Here is a 16,875-nt window from a genome sequence, read left to right on the forward strand (position 1 = left end):
CCTGGTAGGGTTACAAGGGCCCACAACCTAGCTCAACTCCTAAGAAGGCCTGCAGCTCTTCTTGGACCCGTCTATGTGTCCCCGGCCCAACCTGCCAGCAGCCTTATGCTGCTGGGCTTTGTCCAGTGCCACATGCTTGCCTGCAACAAGCTCATGTCGCTTGCTGGGCTTCGCCACCCCTCGGCCCAACTCGTCAACAACCTTTGCGCTGCTGGGCTTGACCTGCCTCGATCCAAAAACCCGGAAGCTAGCCTTGGTTGGGCCTCCCCACACCAACCTGCAAGCCAACCTTGGGCTGGGCTTGCCCCGTGCCTTGTTTTTTTGTCCAAACCAGCAGCTTTTACTGCTACGTTCACCCAGACCACACGGCCTAGAGGCCTGCAGCCTTCCCACAGCCTAATGACCTGCAATCGTGCTGCAGGGCCCGTCTCCACATCGCAGCCAGCCCACTTTTGGCTGGGCTGCGTTATTTTTTGACCCAATGCTAATTTTTGGCACCCCCGTGTTCTAAATGATGCCCAATTTTTTTTTTTTTTGGGTACTTTGATTTACGCTAATTAATTCTAATTTAATATCACTTGGTTTATTGCCAACCGAAGCTAATATGATTCGTCTGTGATTTTTTTGCTTCCACGATTGACCTCGTTTGGTCCCTATCTATTGAATTAATTAAAAGTGACTAGCAGTCCATTGATCTGATAATTAATCCAAAATTGTTGACATGAATATCACTTTTGGACATTAACGATTCAATAATTTATTTTTATACTTTGAACCGTTGACATCCTTTCATTGTCCTGAAGCTCTCACACTTAAGTTTATGAAGCAACTCAAATCAATTACACTTCAATCAATATATTGCATTCCGTGTTCTTACAGGAACCTCTCCTTTATAAACTAATCGTTCATAAAACTAAATTGAACCTGTAGTTTCATATTTAGTGTCTTTGAAACCCGAAGTTTTCATTCAAAACTTACCACATGAAACCTGTAGCTTTCATGCTTAAATTAAACTTATACATGTCTATATAGGGGTGGAAAAAAATACCGAAAATCCCAAACCATACCGAAACCAAACCGGAAAAAAACCAAACTAAAAATCCGGAAAATTTTGATACCAAAACCAAACCGATCCCGAATTGTTCGGTATGGGATTTGGTCTCACACTTTAAAATTGTTTGGTATCCCCATCCCGAACCGAACTTTAAACCCTATTGTTATATATATGTTGGAATATGTATATGGCCTATTATTATATTATTAGAATAACTTAAGTGTGGGGATAAGAATCTGATCGTGTGTAGTGTGGCGTTTAAAGTTTTATCAAAGCACATGGGTGTTGTCTGCTGCTCTCCCTCTCTCAAATTATCTCCATCTGCAATGCAACCCAGAAAGGCGAAGCCACCAAAACATTCCTTCAACTCAATCCAAACCCAAGCCAACACATCCCTACTCACTCTCTCTCATTTCTTATCTTTGGCCCTTCACTAAATCTCAAATTCTCTCTCTCTCTATCTCTCCTTCTCAATTTCGAAGCTCAGCAGCCACCACCCTCTCACAATCTCACTCCGACGAACTATCTCGGCTTCGGCCACCACCACACCTCACGGCTCCATCCCCACCTCCGATTCTCTCCATTAATTCTCTATGTAGGGTTTCAAATTAGGGTTTCGAATTGGGGCTTAAGGTTTTGAATTAGGGGCTCGGGTCAGGAGGAGGACGAATTATCTCTTCACTCTGTCTCTCTATCTCCCATCAATCTTCACTGTCATTTCTCTGATTTCATTTTGGGTTTTTCATGCAGGTTCGAATGTTTTCGATTTCAATCTAGTTGATTTGGATTTCAGTGCAAGTTCGGTTTCGGGAAATACCGAAATTTTCTTGGGAATCCCGAAGTTTTGGTTCTAGATTGGTCGTCTTATTTCAGTCCCGAAAATTTTCAGTTCGGGATTTGCTATGTCATTTTCGATTCGGTATCCCATATGGAACCAGCCCTCTATAGAACTCGAATGTTCTACGATGTATGTCTATGAGTTTCCATATGACTAACCACATTTTTGTACCCTCTGTTTTAGGGACATGTCAAACTTGAACAAGCTCGATTTCACCGCTCTGGAAGTATTTGGAAGAAACTACCTGAAGTGGGTTCAAGACGTAAAGCTTCATCTTACCGCAAAGGGTATTAGAGCCATCATCGAGGAACCTATCAACGATGAACCCGTCGACGAAGCTGAGAAAACTATTGCTATGATCTTCATTCGAAGACGCATCCATGATGCACTGCAGACCGAGTACCTCGACACGCCCCGATCCTAATGTCCAGTGGATGTCCTTGCGCATAACTAGATATCTGGTGGTTTGAGTGGTGATGTCCTTGATTTGAGTATTAGTTCTTCTGGCAGTGGATAGGAACATAACGTTTCAATTTCTGTCTTGTATTGATAATCTGATATACATCCTCACTCCTGAAATGGAGTTGTTCAGTGAGAAGTAACAATTCAGAACATCAAATAGATTCTTTTATTTGCAATTCTCTATCAATTTCAGAAAACGTCGACTCCTCTGTGCTATCATACAATGCCAAACTTGGGGAGGAACTTTGGGATGCATCATCTCATCTATTCTTAGAGTCACAGCTTGCTTCCAAGAAAATCTTCACTTCTGTGTAGAATTGTATGTCATAACAAGTTGTACATATAAATGGATGCATCAACTATGAAGGTGATTGGGGTTATCTTGTAACCTGTTTACTTTGATGCTTATCTGAGTTTTGTGGAGCCAAAAATATTCACAGGGCGACACGTGGATTTTTGGACAAAAATGACAAAAATACCCTTGCAGTACAACGAGGTTCCTACGCGCAAGCAGCGGGCAACCCTCTTTCAACCAAGACAGAAGTGCCCAAAATAGGTAACAATTCAAAGTCCATCTCATCAAATCCTTTCTACAAGGTAATTCCCAAACACATTCCTTTTAAATTATGTTAATTGGCTAATTAATGGGTTTATTGCCTAATTAACCCATTAATTGTCAATTAAACCATCCATTATATCCAAATAACTACAAAATACATCCAATTCAACCCTAAAACACCACATGGCCGGCTATCCCCATTTCAAAACCTAATCCATCACTTTTTTCTACCTTTTTCACCATTTCTTCCTTTTTATTACCCAATAAATTCAAAAACCACCAAAACATTCATCTTATGTTTAATAGCCAAATAAATTGGCTAATTAAACCTAAATTAAACCTAAAAACCCTAGCCACCTCCTATCCCTATAAATATACTCCCATTCTCACCAAAAAGCTAATTCCAACACTTTGGCAAAAATCCCAAAATTCTCTAAACACTCTTTCTCTCTAAATTCTAACTTTGGCATCGGAGGTTCTTCGGCCAAAGCCCCCCCCATTCATCGTGGGCGCGTGAGGCTCTTGGCCTTAACCTAAGGTGTTAATTGTTTTGTAGGTGCAAAATCGTCCAAGATCGAGGAGGAAGAAATTTGCATCCACAAATTGGTGCTTTCATTGAGAGTTGAAATTCATACTCGTAGAAGACTCTCGCACAAAAAGGTTTTTTCTTTATTTTCTAGTCCATTTGAATATTTTTCATACGTTCTTATTATTAGAATTTTTTACTTGCAAAGGTTCTTTGATAAAACGTATAAGCAAAATATAATGGCTAGAAATTTAGAAAATTCCACAAGTGAAAATTCTAATGTTCAAGAAATGGGATTGCGGAGATCCGTGAGGCTAAATGCGACAATAAGGGGAGCGGCATCATCATCACAAGCTTCCACCATGGGAACCACCGTGGTGGCTACCTCGATAGCCACCCGCGGCGAGGTCCATGGTGCCTTCACCACGGCCACCATGGGAACCACCGCGGTGGCTACTTCGGTAGCCACTCGTGGCGAGGTCCATGGAGCCTTCACCACGGCCCGGAGATCCGTGAGGCAAAATGCGACAATAAGGGGAGCGGCATCATCACCACAAGCTTCTACCATGGGAACCACCGTGGTGGCTACCTCGGTAGCCACCCGCGGCGAGGTCCATGGTGCCTTCACCACGGCCACCATGGGAACCACCGCGGTGGCTACTTCGGTAGCCACTCGTGGCGAGGTCCATGGAGCCTTCACCACGGCCCGAGCCGTGCCATCCAAGGTTCACGGTACCAAGACCACGATCCAAGCCGTGCCATCCAAGTTTACGTGGACCCAAGCCCAAGCCTCGCATTCACATGCACCGCGCATTGAGCAGCCTGCTCCCGTCAAGCAACCCACTATCACGGCCCAACCTGCTCCTGCCGAGCAGCCTGCTCTCGTGACCCAGCCTGCTCCCGACGAGCAGCTCACTCCCGTGGCCCAGCCTGCTTTCGTCGAGCAGTCTACTCCGGTGGCCCAGCCTGCTCCTACCAAGCAGCCCACTCCTGTGGCCCAGCTTGCTCCTGCCAAGCAGCCTGCTCTCGTGACCCAGCCTGTTCCCGACGAGCAACCCACTCCCGTGGCCCAGCCTGCTTTCGTCGAGCAGCCCACTCCGGTGGCCCCGCCTGCTCCTGCCAAGCAGCCCACTCCCGTGGCCCAGCCTGCTCCTACCAAGCAGCCTGCTCTCGTGACCCAGCCTGCTCCCGACGAGTAACCCACTCCGTTGGTCCAGCCTGCTTCTTTCGAGCAGCCCACTCTCAAGGCCCAACCTGCTCCCGTGGCTTTCCAAGCAGCCCAAGTCGGCCCAAGACTATCTCAACCATCCGGACCTACCATCGAGCTGGGGGCATTCTCACCACATTTTTTTGTGGATTTGACATTTCCCAACTCAAATCTCGCGCCCGAAGTCTACCACCTTTCCACTGCCCAAAGAGGCGCATTCCTTCCAAGCTCTTCCAATCCAAATGGCGAACAACACTTGTCTCGACAAGTCATAGAGTTGACGAGCGCCCTTGCACAACAGACAACCTTGGTGAATCAACTTTTGCAACGCATCGGGATCCAACGTGCCCCGGACGAGGTATCCCGAAGTAAGACAAGGGCAGACGGACATTTCCAGCAACGTCCCGGCAAGCAGCCACTCGACCAGCCACGAGCCGAACGTTTGGGCAGTGTACATTCCCGTCTTAGAGCGCGAAGGAGCATGCACTTTCGACTAGGCCCACGGAGGAGCATACATTCACGGTTGGGGTCATACTCCGATAGTCAACATGAACAACCTTCCGGGCAAAGTGTCTATTCGCAGCTAAGCCCACAAGGAGCGTCCTCCACCTCACATCAGAGTAGGCAGCACGACGGACGGAGAGAAGCAGTCACTCAATCCAGCTCAAGTTCAACCAGCAGCCTGCGAAGAACTCGCTCGCCTGCTAGGAACGCACCACATGCACTGCATCTGCGGCATAGACGAGCCAAACACATGGAAGAGCAGCCTAGACCAGTAAGTCATGGCTGGGGGCAGCCGAGAGCTCCGCTACCCCAACAAAAGGCAAATTCAGGAAGAAGTAGAGAGACTCTTGACCAAGCGATTGCATGATTTCCAACGCAACGAGGTCACCGACGAGGCACTACGACGGAACATGACCAACATAAGCAGGTCACCCTTCACGGACGAGATCGAGCAGGCAGAGCCTCCACGAGAGTTCAGCATGCCACATTTCACATCTTTCAAAGGGGATGAAGACCCGGAGAGACACTTAAAGCGTTACCGAAGCGCAATGATCCTTTATCGAAACAACGATGATCTCATGTGCAAGATATTCGCCACCACTCTACAAGGCGAGGCGCAAGATTGGTTCTACACCCTGCCGCCACAATCCATCCGGAATTTCTACGAACTTTCTTTGGTTTTCACCAAAGAATATTCATCATATCGCTCGATCAAAAAGAAGTCTGATCATTTGTTCAACGTCAAGAAGAACCCAAAGGAGTCGCTTCGCGATTATGTGAGGAGGTTCAAAGTAGAGAAGGCAAAAATAGTCGGATGCAATGACTCGATAGCTAGAGCAGCCTTCCAAAAAGGACTTCCAGCAGACCATCCGCTATTCGAAAAATTGATCATGAAAGAAGATCTAACTCTGGCAGACTCTTTTGCTTTGGCAGAGAAGTATGCACTTTGGGATGAGGCTCGCCAATGCACATTCAAGGACTTGAAGAAGTCCCCGACATCACCTCCCTAGAAGCAGCGGAGGACTTATTCACATGTTTGACGGTATCTAAAGTAGCAATAAGCTCTACCATCATGCGAGAAGAGATGGGGGCCCGACTACCTGTATTCCACAGTTACCTGTATTCTACAGTTCAAAAGCTCTCCTCGATGTTATTAAAAATTCAAAAGCTAACTTTGGCGATAGTTGTTGCAACCCAGAAGCACAAGTTTTACTTTCAAACGCATGCAATCATCCTCATGACGTACTATTCTGCCCAATCCAGACGCGCGACGATAAAGGCGTAGACCCTGGCGGATGTAAAGTTTTTTGACGAACGCAACACTGGAAGGACACACTCGAAAGCAAGTTTTGTCCTCGTCACCCTAAAAGATTCTACATAGGAGCAACATGTACCGGCAATTGAGTACCATTTCTTGATGCGCATCACACGGCCCTAGCCGACCCTTGCTCAATGATTCAACTCTAGAGTGGCCCAATACCGGCAGTTGAGCATCTCCTGCTGCGTATGACATGGCCCCATCTCCACAGCTCCCTACTGCGCCTTCACGCCGAGCCTAGGTGACGCAACAGAGCGGCCCAACGATGCCTCAGAAGTAGCCGAGCACACTCTAGCTGCGCCTACTCCACCCGATGGAGACTTCTGGCATTTGCATGTCGACGGCGCAGAAAAGCCTTCATCACTGCCGGCAGAGAAGGCTCCAAAAAGATGGATCCCATCTGGGAAGGTCCGTACAAGATCAGCAGAGTATGGGGCAAGAGTAATTACACCCTCGCCACCATGAAGCGACAAAAAGATTGAAAAGCAATGGATGGCCTACAATCTGAAGAAGTACCATGTGTGACCTCCCGCTACATCAAAACCCGAAGACTCAATAAGCTTGACGGGTACCACCTCACAAGCTGAGGACTATCCAGTTGTTATGCAGTTCCTACCTTACAGCTAAAGTTCTTGTTCGTTTCACTCGTTTTTCAATGAGGAATTTAGAAGTAATCACAACTTGGCTTGACTGCATGCTTACAACAACTAATCACTCCTGCACTTCAAAAGAAGACTGCGCCCTTCTTAGGGACTCATCGCAGGAATTGCACCCCCCGAGGGACCAACCATGCTCTCCAGTGCGAGAGGGTAAACCAATTCTCCGACACCCATATGGGTCAGCTCTCCAAGACGGGAGGATAAACTTTACACTCCGAATATCCAGATATGGATGAGCCTGGCTGCCCTAGTATAACTAGATGCACGATGGCTTGCGCCGGGATTCCTAAAAGTAGCCGCAATGGTCTTTTTCAAGGCTTAGCTAACTGAAGGATTTTGGGTCTCTTGGCTTAATCCGTGGGGAACCGGGCCCTAGAGACGGAGAGGGCACATTACGCAGTACATCAGATGGACGGCTGCCCTGGAATCCTAAAGCTGCTACCGAGTGCACTAAGGTAGCCTACGGATTCCGGAAGACTGCCTACGGCTTGCCCTTCGAGCAGTGAAGCCGCACTAGACTTATACAACCGCACATTCTTGTGAAAGGTTAAACAAGCTAGCGCGCATATACGAAGTTTTATCCACTGCCGACATGCTACGTAGTCGATAAGCTTCACCTCTGCTAAGCGCAGAACAACCTACACCAAGTCCTAAAGTGTTGTGATACTTGCTACGCAACCTACGGAATTGAAGAAAGTCAAGGTTAACAGCCTAGTGGTTACGCGGACTTGTCTGCTTCTGTAAGTAAGGCATCCGGCTGCCAACCCTATGGCTAACAACTTTGCAAAGTTCTACACCAACACCTACGGCTGCATAGGCTACGCGAGTTTGTCTGCTTATAAAAAAGTAGCATGCCTGCCACTGGTCTATCAAGTCTAAAGGTTAGGGCATGAACAAAAGAAGTGAAGATGAAGAAAAACAAAGGAAAACATGTTTATAAACAACTAGCAAAGGCCGAAGGAGTTCAAGCAAAACAAAAGCTACAAGGAAAAACAAAGAAAATCCTAAAGGCTACCTAAAATACTACACTACAGCAGCTTGGACATCCCACGACTACTCGGTCGCCACACCTTCAACAGCCGTAACGCTCTTAGCAGCGGCATCATCCGACGCTTCACCCCTGGCTGCCCCAGTCTGGGCACTAACTTCTCCAACTACTTCACCAATGGAAGCCTTAAAAGTAAAAGCAAGCAAGTCTTCCGGAGAAATAGAGAAGGTTTTAAAACCTCAAGCCCATCCTTCTCACCCTTCAGTTGCTCATTCTTCTTAAGCAGACTAACACGGACGCGCTGCAACTCATCCACTCTCTTCTTAGCATAAGTAGCGAAACGAAGCTCAGAAATTGCAAGCTTAAGATCTTGAATCTGAGGCGAATCAATCTCAGCAGCAAAGGGAGCAGGCTTTGGCGCCACTTTAGCAGCAGAGTCCACCTTACCACTCTTCATAATAGCAAGTCTCTACAAAGATGAACCGGACTTGGCTCCCAAAGAACGTCCTGGTACAGACTTCGGCACTGGGGGCATGATAAAACCTTTACGCTGAGTAATCTTATCCACAATTGTACTAGCCATTCTCAACATGGAAGACGCCACATGCTCAGATCTAGCAGCCTTACATTTCTTCCCATTGGAAGAAGTCATGTCAATCACATACCTCTTGGTAACAAGCGGACCCTCATGAGCAGCGAAAAAAGTCTTTGGTTTTTTCTCAGCCGGCATCTCTTGAGCAAGCAGAGAAGATCCATTTTCCCACCTTCACTTGCAGCAGGATCCACAACAGTGATTGGACGAGCCAGTGCATCCGCTTTGATCCTATTCCCCTCATCTTTTGGGAACAGCCCACGTTTCTCCTGACGAAAAGAGTTAAAGTAGCCAACGTCATTCGTGGTACCTAGCAGGGAAGTTCAACCCAACATTCCAACAGTTCATGAGGTTCGCAACCTCTTCATTTCTCTCAATCACCAGCCTAGCTCGAGTCATGTCCAAAAGCCTAAAAAGACATGAGCCATGTGACTTGCCTAACACTGCGCCCCAGTGCCACAATCCGAGTTCCCAGCCACACAAGCTGCCCTTGGTTCTAGCCAAGTCGAGCAGCTTAAAGCAGTGGTCCCTGCCACAATACCTCATCGGCCCATGCCGAGTCGACTCCTGGCCCATGCCAGCCGACGTGCCGCACCACCCCGACGGCTGCCCCGCGGTAGCACTATCCATAAAGAAGACGAAGAAATCAACGAAAGACGGTCATTTGCACGGGCAAGATGTAGAAGATTGCTAGAAGAGGGGGAACAAATATCCTCTAAGCTATCTCTCTCTTGTAGGGTAGAATAAATCGCTCTCCAAAGTTGATTTAATAACCCACTTAAGGTGGATTTAAATAGGCTTTGAGAGAAATTTATTTCCCTTTCCTAGAAGGATCTAATTTCCTATTAAAGAGAGAATCTACATCAAAATAGGAAGCAGTCCTAAGTTTCCTAAAGCAAGAAGATCTCTACACCTGCTGCCCTTTTCTGCGAGCAGCCCAACAGGTGTGGGGGCATTTGTGGAGCCAAAAATATTCACAGGGCGACACGTGGATTTTTGGACAAAAATGACAAAAATACCCTTGCAGTACAACGAGGTTCCTACGCGCAAGCAGCGGGCAACCCTCTTTCAACCAAGATAGAAGTGCCCAAAATAGGTAACAATTCAAAGTCCATCTCATCAAATCCTTTCTACAAGGTAATTCCCAAACACATTCCTTTTAAATTATGTTAATTGACTAATTAATGGGTTTATTGCCTAATTAACCCATTAATTGTCAATTAAATCATCCATTATATCCAAATAACTACAAAATACATCCAATTCAACCCTAAAACACCACATGGCCGGCTATCCCCATTTCAAAACCTAATCCATCACTTTTTTCTACCTTTTTCACCATTTCTTCCTTTTTATTACCCAATAAATTCAAAAACCACCAAAACATTCATCTTATGTTTAATAGCCAAATAAATTGGCTAATTAAACCTAAATTAAACCTAAAAACCCTAGCCACCTCCTATCCCTATAAATATACTCCCATTCTCACCAAAAAGCTAATTCCAACACTTTGGCAAAAATCCCAAAATTCTCTAAACACTCTTTCTCTCTAAATTCTAACTTTGGCATCGGAGGTTCTTCGGCCAAAACCCCCCCCCATTCATCGTGGGCGCGTGAGGCTCTTGGCCTTAACCTAAGGTGTTAATTGTTTTGTAGGTGCAAAATCGTCCAAGATCGAGGAGGAAGAAATTTGCATCCACAAGTTCTTCTGGGTGATAGTCACTAGTTGGGCAGCCGACTAAATTAGTGAGATCGAGGGCATAGGATTTTTTTCCCATAAATCTAAAACAGAGACTTTATTCTATGGAGGTTAGCTTAGGGTCCATCGATAACTATTTTGCATTTTTGGTTTTTGGCTTTTATTTTCTTGCTAGAAATAGATGTTTACAACAAACAGGAGGGATGAATAAGGATAAAGGATATCGGAAAGGTGATGGGTAAGACGCGGAACAAATGCACATGGAATCGTACACAACATGAAAACCAAAAACTAAACAATTTTAACCAGGTTGTCTTTTTCTTGTCTGGGTTAACATTTTATGTCATCCCATTGTGCATTCTTCCTCCCACCACACGGTTCAAAGCAATTTTTCTTTTTTAATAATGAAGGATTGGATTTCTCCAAATAATAATAATAATAATAATAATAATAATAATAATAAAGGATTGGACGATCCTTTCGAGTAGAACAATGTAGGAAGCGGATACAAAATATATTAATAAAGAGATAACATCATGTATAAATCATATAATGTGGATTACATTGTCACAACTACATACGAGAAGCGGATCAACAAAAACACCAGATCGTATCCATTAAGCCACACACTGACAGAGTATGATATACGCCGGTGCGGTGATCAATCGCGAATGCAGATGCAATTTGCAGCATGAAACAGGGTGGATATCAAAAATCCCAATGAGGTATTATTACACAACTTAATGACAAAACTTGCAACGAAAGCACCGCTTTTAAGGGATTTAAGAAATGGAAGAGTTGACGAAACAGCTCATTCAGAAATCAGCAAAAACAGCAAAAACATCACCGTGGATGTAGTCATTATCTACCAAACTGACCAAAAAGTAGCTGCTCTGCACCTGCAAAAGTTGAGAACAAGATCGTGTCAATATTACCAACTCAATTTCCATCAAAAGATCGAGTGGAAAGGTGTCTTGGGGGTTGGGGTTGTGGGGTACATTTCAACAATCAAATCATAAATATGTTAACAGGCAAGAAGAGACATTAATGAAAAACACAAACCTCTTCGAGCAATTTCCTAGATGAGTCACCCTCAGAGTATAAGCGGGCCCATCCTCTTGACCAGATTTCAAATGCCTCGTCCTTCCAAACTATAAAACTCGTAGGATCCACGACAGTTGGTTGGATTATCTCCCTTGCTGGAAAGACGCCCCATGTTACTGCATTCACATCAGTCTGGCCAATATTAGATATCCAGCTCCCGTCTTTGTTCACGGCCATGTAAGTTAGAGATGGAAGAGCCTTGCATTTTTCAACAAGAGCATCCAACTTCTCCTTCGAACAGAAAAACTCTAGATAGGCTTTCTGATAAACATATCCTCCAGGGCCACCCCACCCTGAGAAACAAGGTAGAAATGTTAGAGTCTAGATAAATATGCAATTTTCAAGATCTCATACGAGGATAATCATCAAATATAAATATTAGTTTCAAGGAAAAGAAGAGAAACAAAAAATAATAAATCTCTTAGTTGTGCTGTAGTTTTGAAAAAGTAATTCAATCCGATCTTCATGATTGAAAAATAAAATAATGTGTCATATTATCAAGTTCAAGCTAGTTTTCCGCTGAACCTAGACTTGCGATCCTGTAATTATCAAGTGATTTCAGTGATCCTGATAAAAACTCTTGATGATAAAAATCAAGTTAATTAAGATAAAGCCTCACTTGCAAAAAATGAGATACAAATTGAATCTTCGAATGGTTATCATAATCGCAAACAGACAAACATACTTGTCCTTATTGCTTACCAACAGACGGCGAGTCAGATCTTTCCCCATTTACCGCTGGTTGGCTGTTGATGGTAAGGAAACCTTTAGTGTTAATTTTTCCTAGCAACTCGTTTATGATCCTCGTCTCTGGCTGAAGCCCATCTAGTTCAGACCAAGGGCTGCTTCTCAATTTTCCAAGGCATAACTTCTTAAATTTCTGATATGATTGCAATTCCAGTACGTCAGTTCATAGGTAGTTTGCTGACAAAGCTAAGAAAAAACAGAGTGAGATGGAAACTTCACCTCGTAGATATCTTCAATGCTCTTCAATGGGACAACCCATTCCTCAACAAGTTTCTTGTCACGTGCACGTGGCCGCATGAACTGTTGAAAAATTATGACTTAAAGTCATGCATACCCAACTCTAGTGCAAAGGCAAAATATAAAGTAAGAAAGAACATGTGGTTGTGAAAAACTTTAATCACATGAAATAAACTGGATTAGGAATAAAAGTAAAATTTTCTCTGAGAGAACACCATTGGAATGCTCAAGTATTTAACAATGTTGACTAATCCACCCAAATCCATCCCGAAATTATAGGCCCCAAGACCAAATTTGTGTGTTTACTGTACCTGATAATCAGTCAGTGCTCCATATGAAGGGTTACCGGAATCACCCCACCGCCCATGTGGGTACATGTCCCAGCCTACGGTTCTTGATATGTAGCTCTTGGGACGATTAGCCCTACCATCAATTGCCAGGACGATTAGATATTTTCTTTGGGGGGTGTGTGTATTTGGGGGAGCAGTTGGGTTGCATACCAGAAAATTGGACGAACATCTTCTTTAACACGGAAAACATTTGCAGGGCGTCTCCAAGGTAAGGGCCTTGATATTTTGGACTCTTCAATCAGACCAAGATTCTGCCAAAGTAGTTAGTACAATTGTAAGGGGGACATATTTGGTGGTAAGTTTTAATCAAGCAACTCATATTATTCTGATGTACATCTGAAATCAAGTCAGAAGAATAAGAAAGATATAAAGAGAAAACCGTTAATATAGCCAATGCAGATTTCTCCATGTTGAGAGTATAAAGATGCAATGTCCTAATCCCATGAGCCAAAATCTTCTTGCACATCTCGGTTCCAAGGTGAATTCCGTATAATCTCACAGCTTCTTCATTGTCTTTGATAGGCTCCAAGGCAGCAGTAACCTCAGCTGGTATCTACAGTGTGCCATTTTCTTGTTTGTAAAGTGGGGTGATGAGGAAGAAAAGTGAAGAGCAAAAAGGCGACTAATAATACCTTTGTTTTGCAGAAGCCAGTCATGCGTATGAAACCCTTGTAGTTATTAATGGGCATAATTCCAGGAACAATGGGACAAGTAATTCCAATTTGGCGACAGTCATTCACGAATTTGAGGAAAACATCAGTGTCGTAGAATAACTGAGTAACAATGAAATCGGCGCCAGCATCAACCTTTCTCTTCAAATAAAATAGATCACTCTGATATGCTTCTGGAGAGGCGAGGCCATCAGCTGCAATGGCGTCTGGGTGAGCCTCTGGATAACCAGCAACAGTGACGCCAAAGTAGTCACCATATTTGGCTCTGATATGGGTGACCTGCAATTGCAATGGGTGATTTACTGATTTTGGAATTTACAGTGAATTTGCAATGTGCAATTCGCAAGCAATAGATGAATGAATGTGTCAGACATATCTGGGGAATTATGGCATCATCATCATCGTCATCGAGAATTTCAGTAAGATTAAGAAGAAGAGATGATCAACTAATAAAGAAGGTACGAACCAGGTCCAGGGCACAGGCAAAGCCTCCTTGGATCTGAACAAACTTGTCCTGGCCATGGGGCGGGTCGCCCCGGAGAGCAAGAACGTTCTGGAGGCCGTTGAACTTGATGGTTTGGAGGGCGTGGTCGATCTTGTCGACGGGCATGTTGGTGCAGGTGAGGTGCATCATGGTCTCCACGCAGATGAGGTTCTGCATCTTGTTGGCAATGTCCAGCGTCAGATCCGCCGTGGAGCCACCGGCACCCCAGGTTATGTCGCAGAAGGCCGGGCCGTGGGCCACCATCCGATCCAACCTCTCCAACAGGTTCTCCACGCCATCCTCCGTCTTTGGCGGGAAGAACTCGAAGGAGAAGACCACCTTCTTCTCATCCACCAATGACTCCTGGATCTTCTCTATCACCTTCATCCTTCCTTCTCTTGCTTGCGTCTTGTCTTGTCGATGAGAAGATTACTCAGACCTGTAATCTATGATAGAATAGAGTAGAGACCCACCACCTCCCACTGGCAAGTCTCTGAGTCCGCGAGTCTGGAGAGAAAGTGAGGGAGTCACCGACACACGGCAGAAGTGTTGTAGGGGTATTTATAATTTATAGCCAAAATTTAGCACACAAATTCATCAATGTCAGTTTTTATAAAACAATTCAAATATAGCCAAAAGTTCACTTGAATAGACCCAACTACCCTCAAAATTAAAACTTAATTACACCTAAAACCAAAACCTAATTAAGCATCGTTATTCCCCAGTAACATTGCTGCCATATTGGGATCCAGAGGCAACAACATCAATTTTCTTAGACTTTGGATTTGAATCGTCATATATATGATTCTCCTCGTCACCATAAAATCAATCTAAAATATTCTCATCTTCCAATGCACTTGTCTGGAGTGATTTGCTGCAAAGACCTTCCCCTGCCTCCCTCTTTTTCTTTTTGCCTTTTACAGATCCATATTAAAATTGATTCACCGGTTGTGCATATTATGCTCAATTTCCCTTAATTAAATGCCTAATTTGGGTAACCCTCTACTTAAAAGAGATCATATGCAGAATGCATAAGAACATGCAATCGCAGTTTCATAAAAAAAAATTACCTGCCGAATACAATTTTAAAAATATCCAGAAGTTAATAGTTCTAACAAAATTTTCTAAGAAATATCAATTAATTATCACACAAGAATATTCAAAAATTGTAGTTATGTGAAATTTTTATCATGATCTTCGTTGTAGGCTTGTAAATTAAGAAATGAAATTTGATAATTTGATTGACTTAATTTCCATTAGAATAAATACCTCTTTATTAAATGTTTAATTTCATCAGGCTCCTCTTTCTATCTTTTTGGATTCGAATTGAGATATGAAAATAATTAAACCCTAAAATGAAAAAGAACACAAAGAGAATCTCTTTGGCGTTTGTTTTCCATTTTGAGGGTAATTTGGTATATTGATGTGAGGTTTTGGCTATAAATGATAGTTTTTATAAAAACTGACAATTTTGAATTTAAGACATAAATTTTGGATATAAACGATAATTTCTCGTGTTGTAGTATGTATCATGTATGTAACTAGATTCTAAAATTTCTTTCAGATTTTAGATCCCGATTTGCAAATCAAGGGACGGACCATTTGCCCAAAAGGAGTAACTACTAATAATGTGTGGCAATTGCAATTGCCTCCAAATGGCGATGGCATTAGGGATGGGCAAGGGTCGTGCCGGGTCCAAATTAGATTTATTACCTAATTAACCACAATTTACACCAAAAAAAAATACCTAAATGGTCGGTCCCTATTCTCCTAATAGGGCCGGCCATATCCCTATATATAGCTCACCGTTCTCTCCCAAAAAGGACTTCCAACTCTTGCTAAAATTCTCTAGAATTCTCAAACACTTTTTCTCTCTAAATTCTAACTTTGGCATCGGAGGTTCTTCGGCCAAAGCCCCCCCCAATTCATCGTGGGCGCGTGAGGCTCATGGCCTTAACCTAAGGTGTTAATTGTTTTGTAGGTGCAATTTTATCCAAGATCAAGGAGGAAGAAAATTGCATCCACAAATTGGTGTTTTCATTGAGAGAAGAAATCTACACTCGTAGAAGACTCTCGCATAAAAAAGGTTTTTCTCTATTTTCTAGTCTACTTGTATTTTTTCGTACGTTCTTATTATTAGAATTTTTTATTTGCAAAGATTCTTTGATAAAATGTAAAAGAAGAATACAATGGCTAGAAATTTAGAAAATTCCAATAACCAAGGAATGGGACCACGGCGATCCACGAGGCTAAATGCGACAATAAGTGGAACGGCACCACCACCACGAGTTTCCACCACGGGAACCACCGCGGTGGCTACCTCGGTAGCCACCCGTGGCGAGATCCATGGTGCCTTCACCACGGCCCGAGCAGTGCCATCCAAGGCTCACATCACCAAGGCCACGGCCAAAGCCATGTCACTCCAAGCCCAACGCGTTGCCAAGCCTCGCCCAAGCCTCGCACCCATGTGCATCACACTTCGAGCAGCCTACTCTCGTGGCCCAGCCTGCTCCCGCTGGGCAGCCCATTCTCATGGCCCAGCTTACTCTAACTGAGCAGCTCACTCTCGTGGCCCAGCCTGCTTCCGCCGAGCAGTTCACTCTCGTGACACAGCCTGCTCCCGTGGCCCAGCCTGCTCCAGCCGAGTAGCCCACTCACATGGCCCAACCTGTTTCCACGGCCCAGTCTGCTCTCGTGGCCTTCCAAGTAGCCCAAATCGATCCAAGATTAGTTTAATTATCCCGGCTCTAAATTGCCAGACTAACGATCGAACCAAGAGCATTTTCACCATATTGTTATGTAGATTTGGCATTTCCCAACTCAAATCTCGGGCCCGGAGTCTACCACACTTCCACTACTCAAGAAGACGCATTCAT

The 16,875-nt window shown here is 44.2% G+C and overlaps 1 protein-coding gene across 1 annotated transcript; it reads right to left on the reverse strand.

The window, feature by feature from the left end:
• Positions 1-10,921: 10,921 nt before the first annotated feature.
• Positions 10,922-14,890, reverse strand: LOC103426685 (methylenetetrahydrofolate reductase (NADH) 2-like). Its single transcript, XM_029108011.2, has 9 exons — positions 13,982-14,890; positions 13,477-13,794; positions 13,224-13,397; positions 12,995-13,095; positions 12,806-12,917; positions 12,477-12,557; positions 12,213-12,390; positions 11,469-11,803; positions 10,922-11,305 (listed from the first exon to the last, which is right to left on the reverse strand). Exons 1-9 carry the CDS (start codon positions 14,384-14,386, stop codon positions 11,222-11,224), a joined length of 1,788 nt encoding a protein of 595 aa, XP_028963844.1. The 5' UTR covers positions 14,387-14,890; the 3' UTR covers positions 10,922-11,221.
• Between the last annotated feature and the right edge of the window lie 1,985 nt (positions 14,891-16,875).

Source organism: Malus domestica, chromosome 02 (genome assembly GCF_042453785.1).
Source record: "Malus domestica chromosome 02, GDT2T_hap1".
Classification (NCBI taxonomy): Eukaryota; Viridiplantae; Streptophyta; class Magnoliopsida; order Rosales; family Rosaceae; genus Malus; species Malus domestica.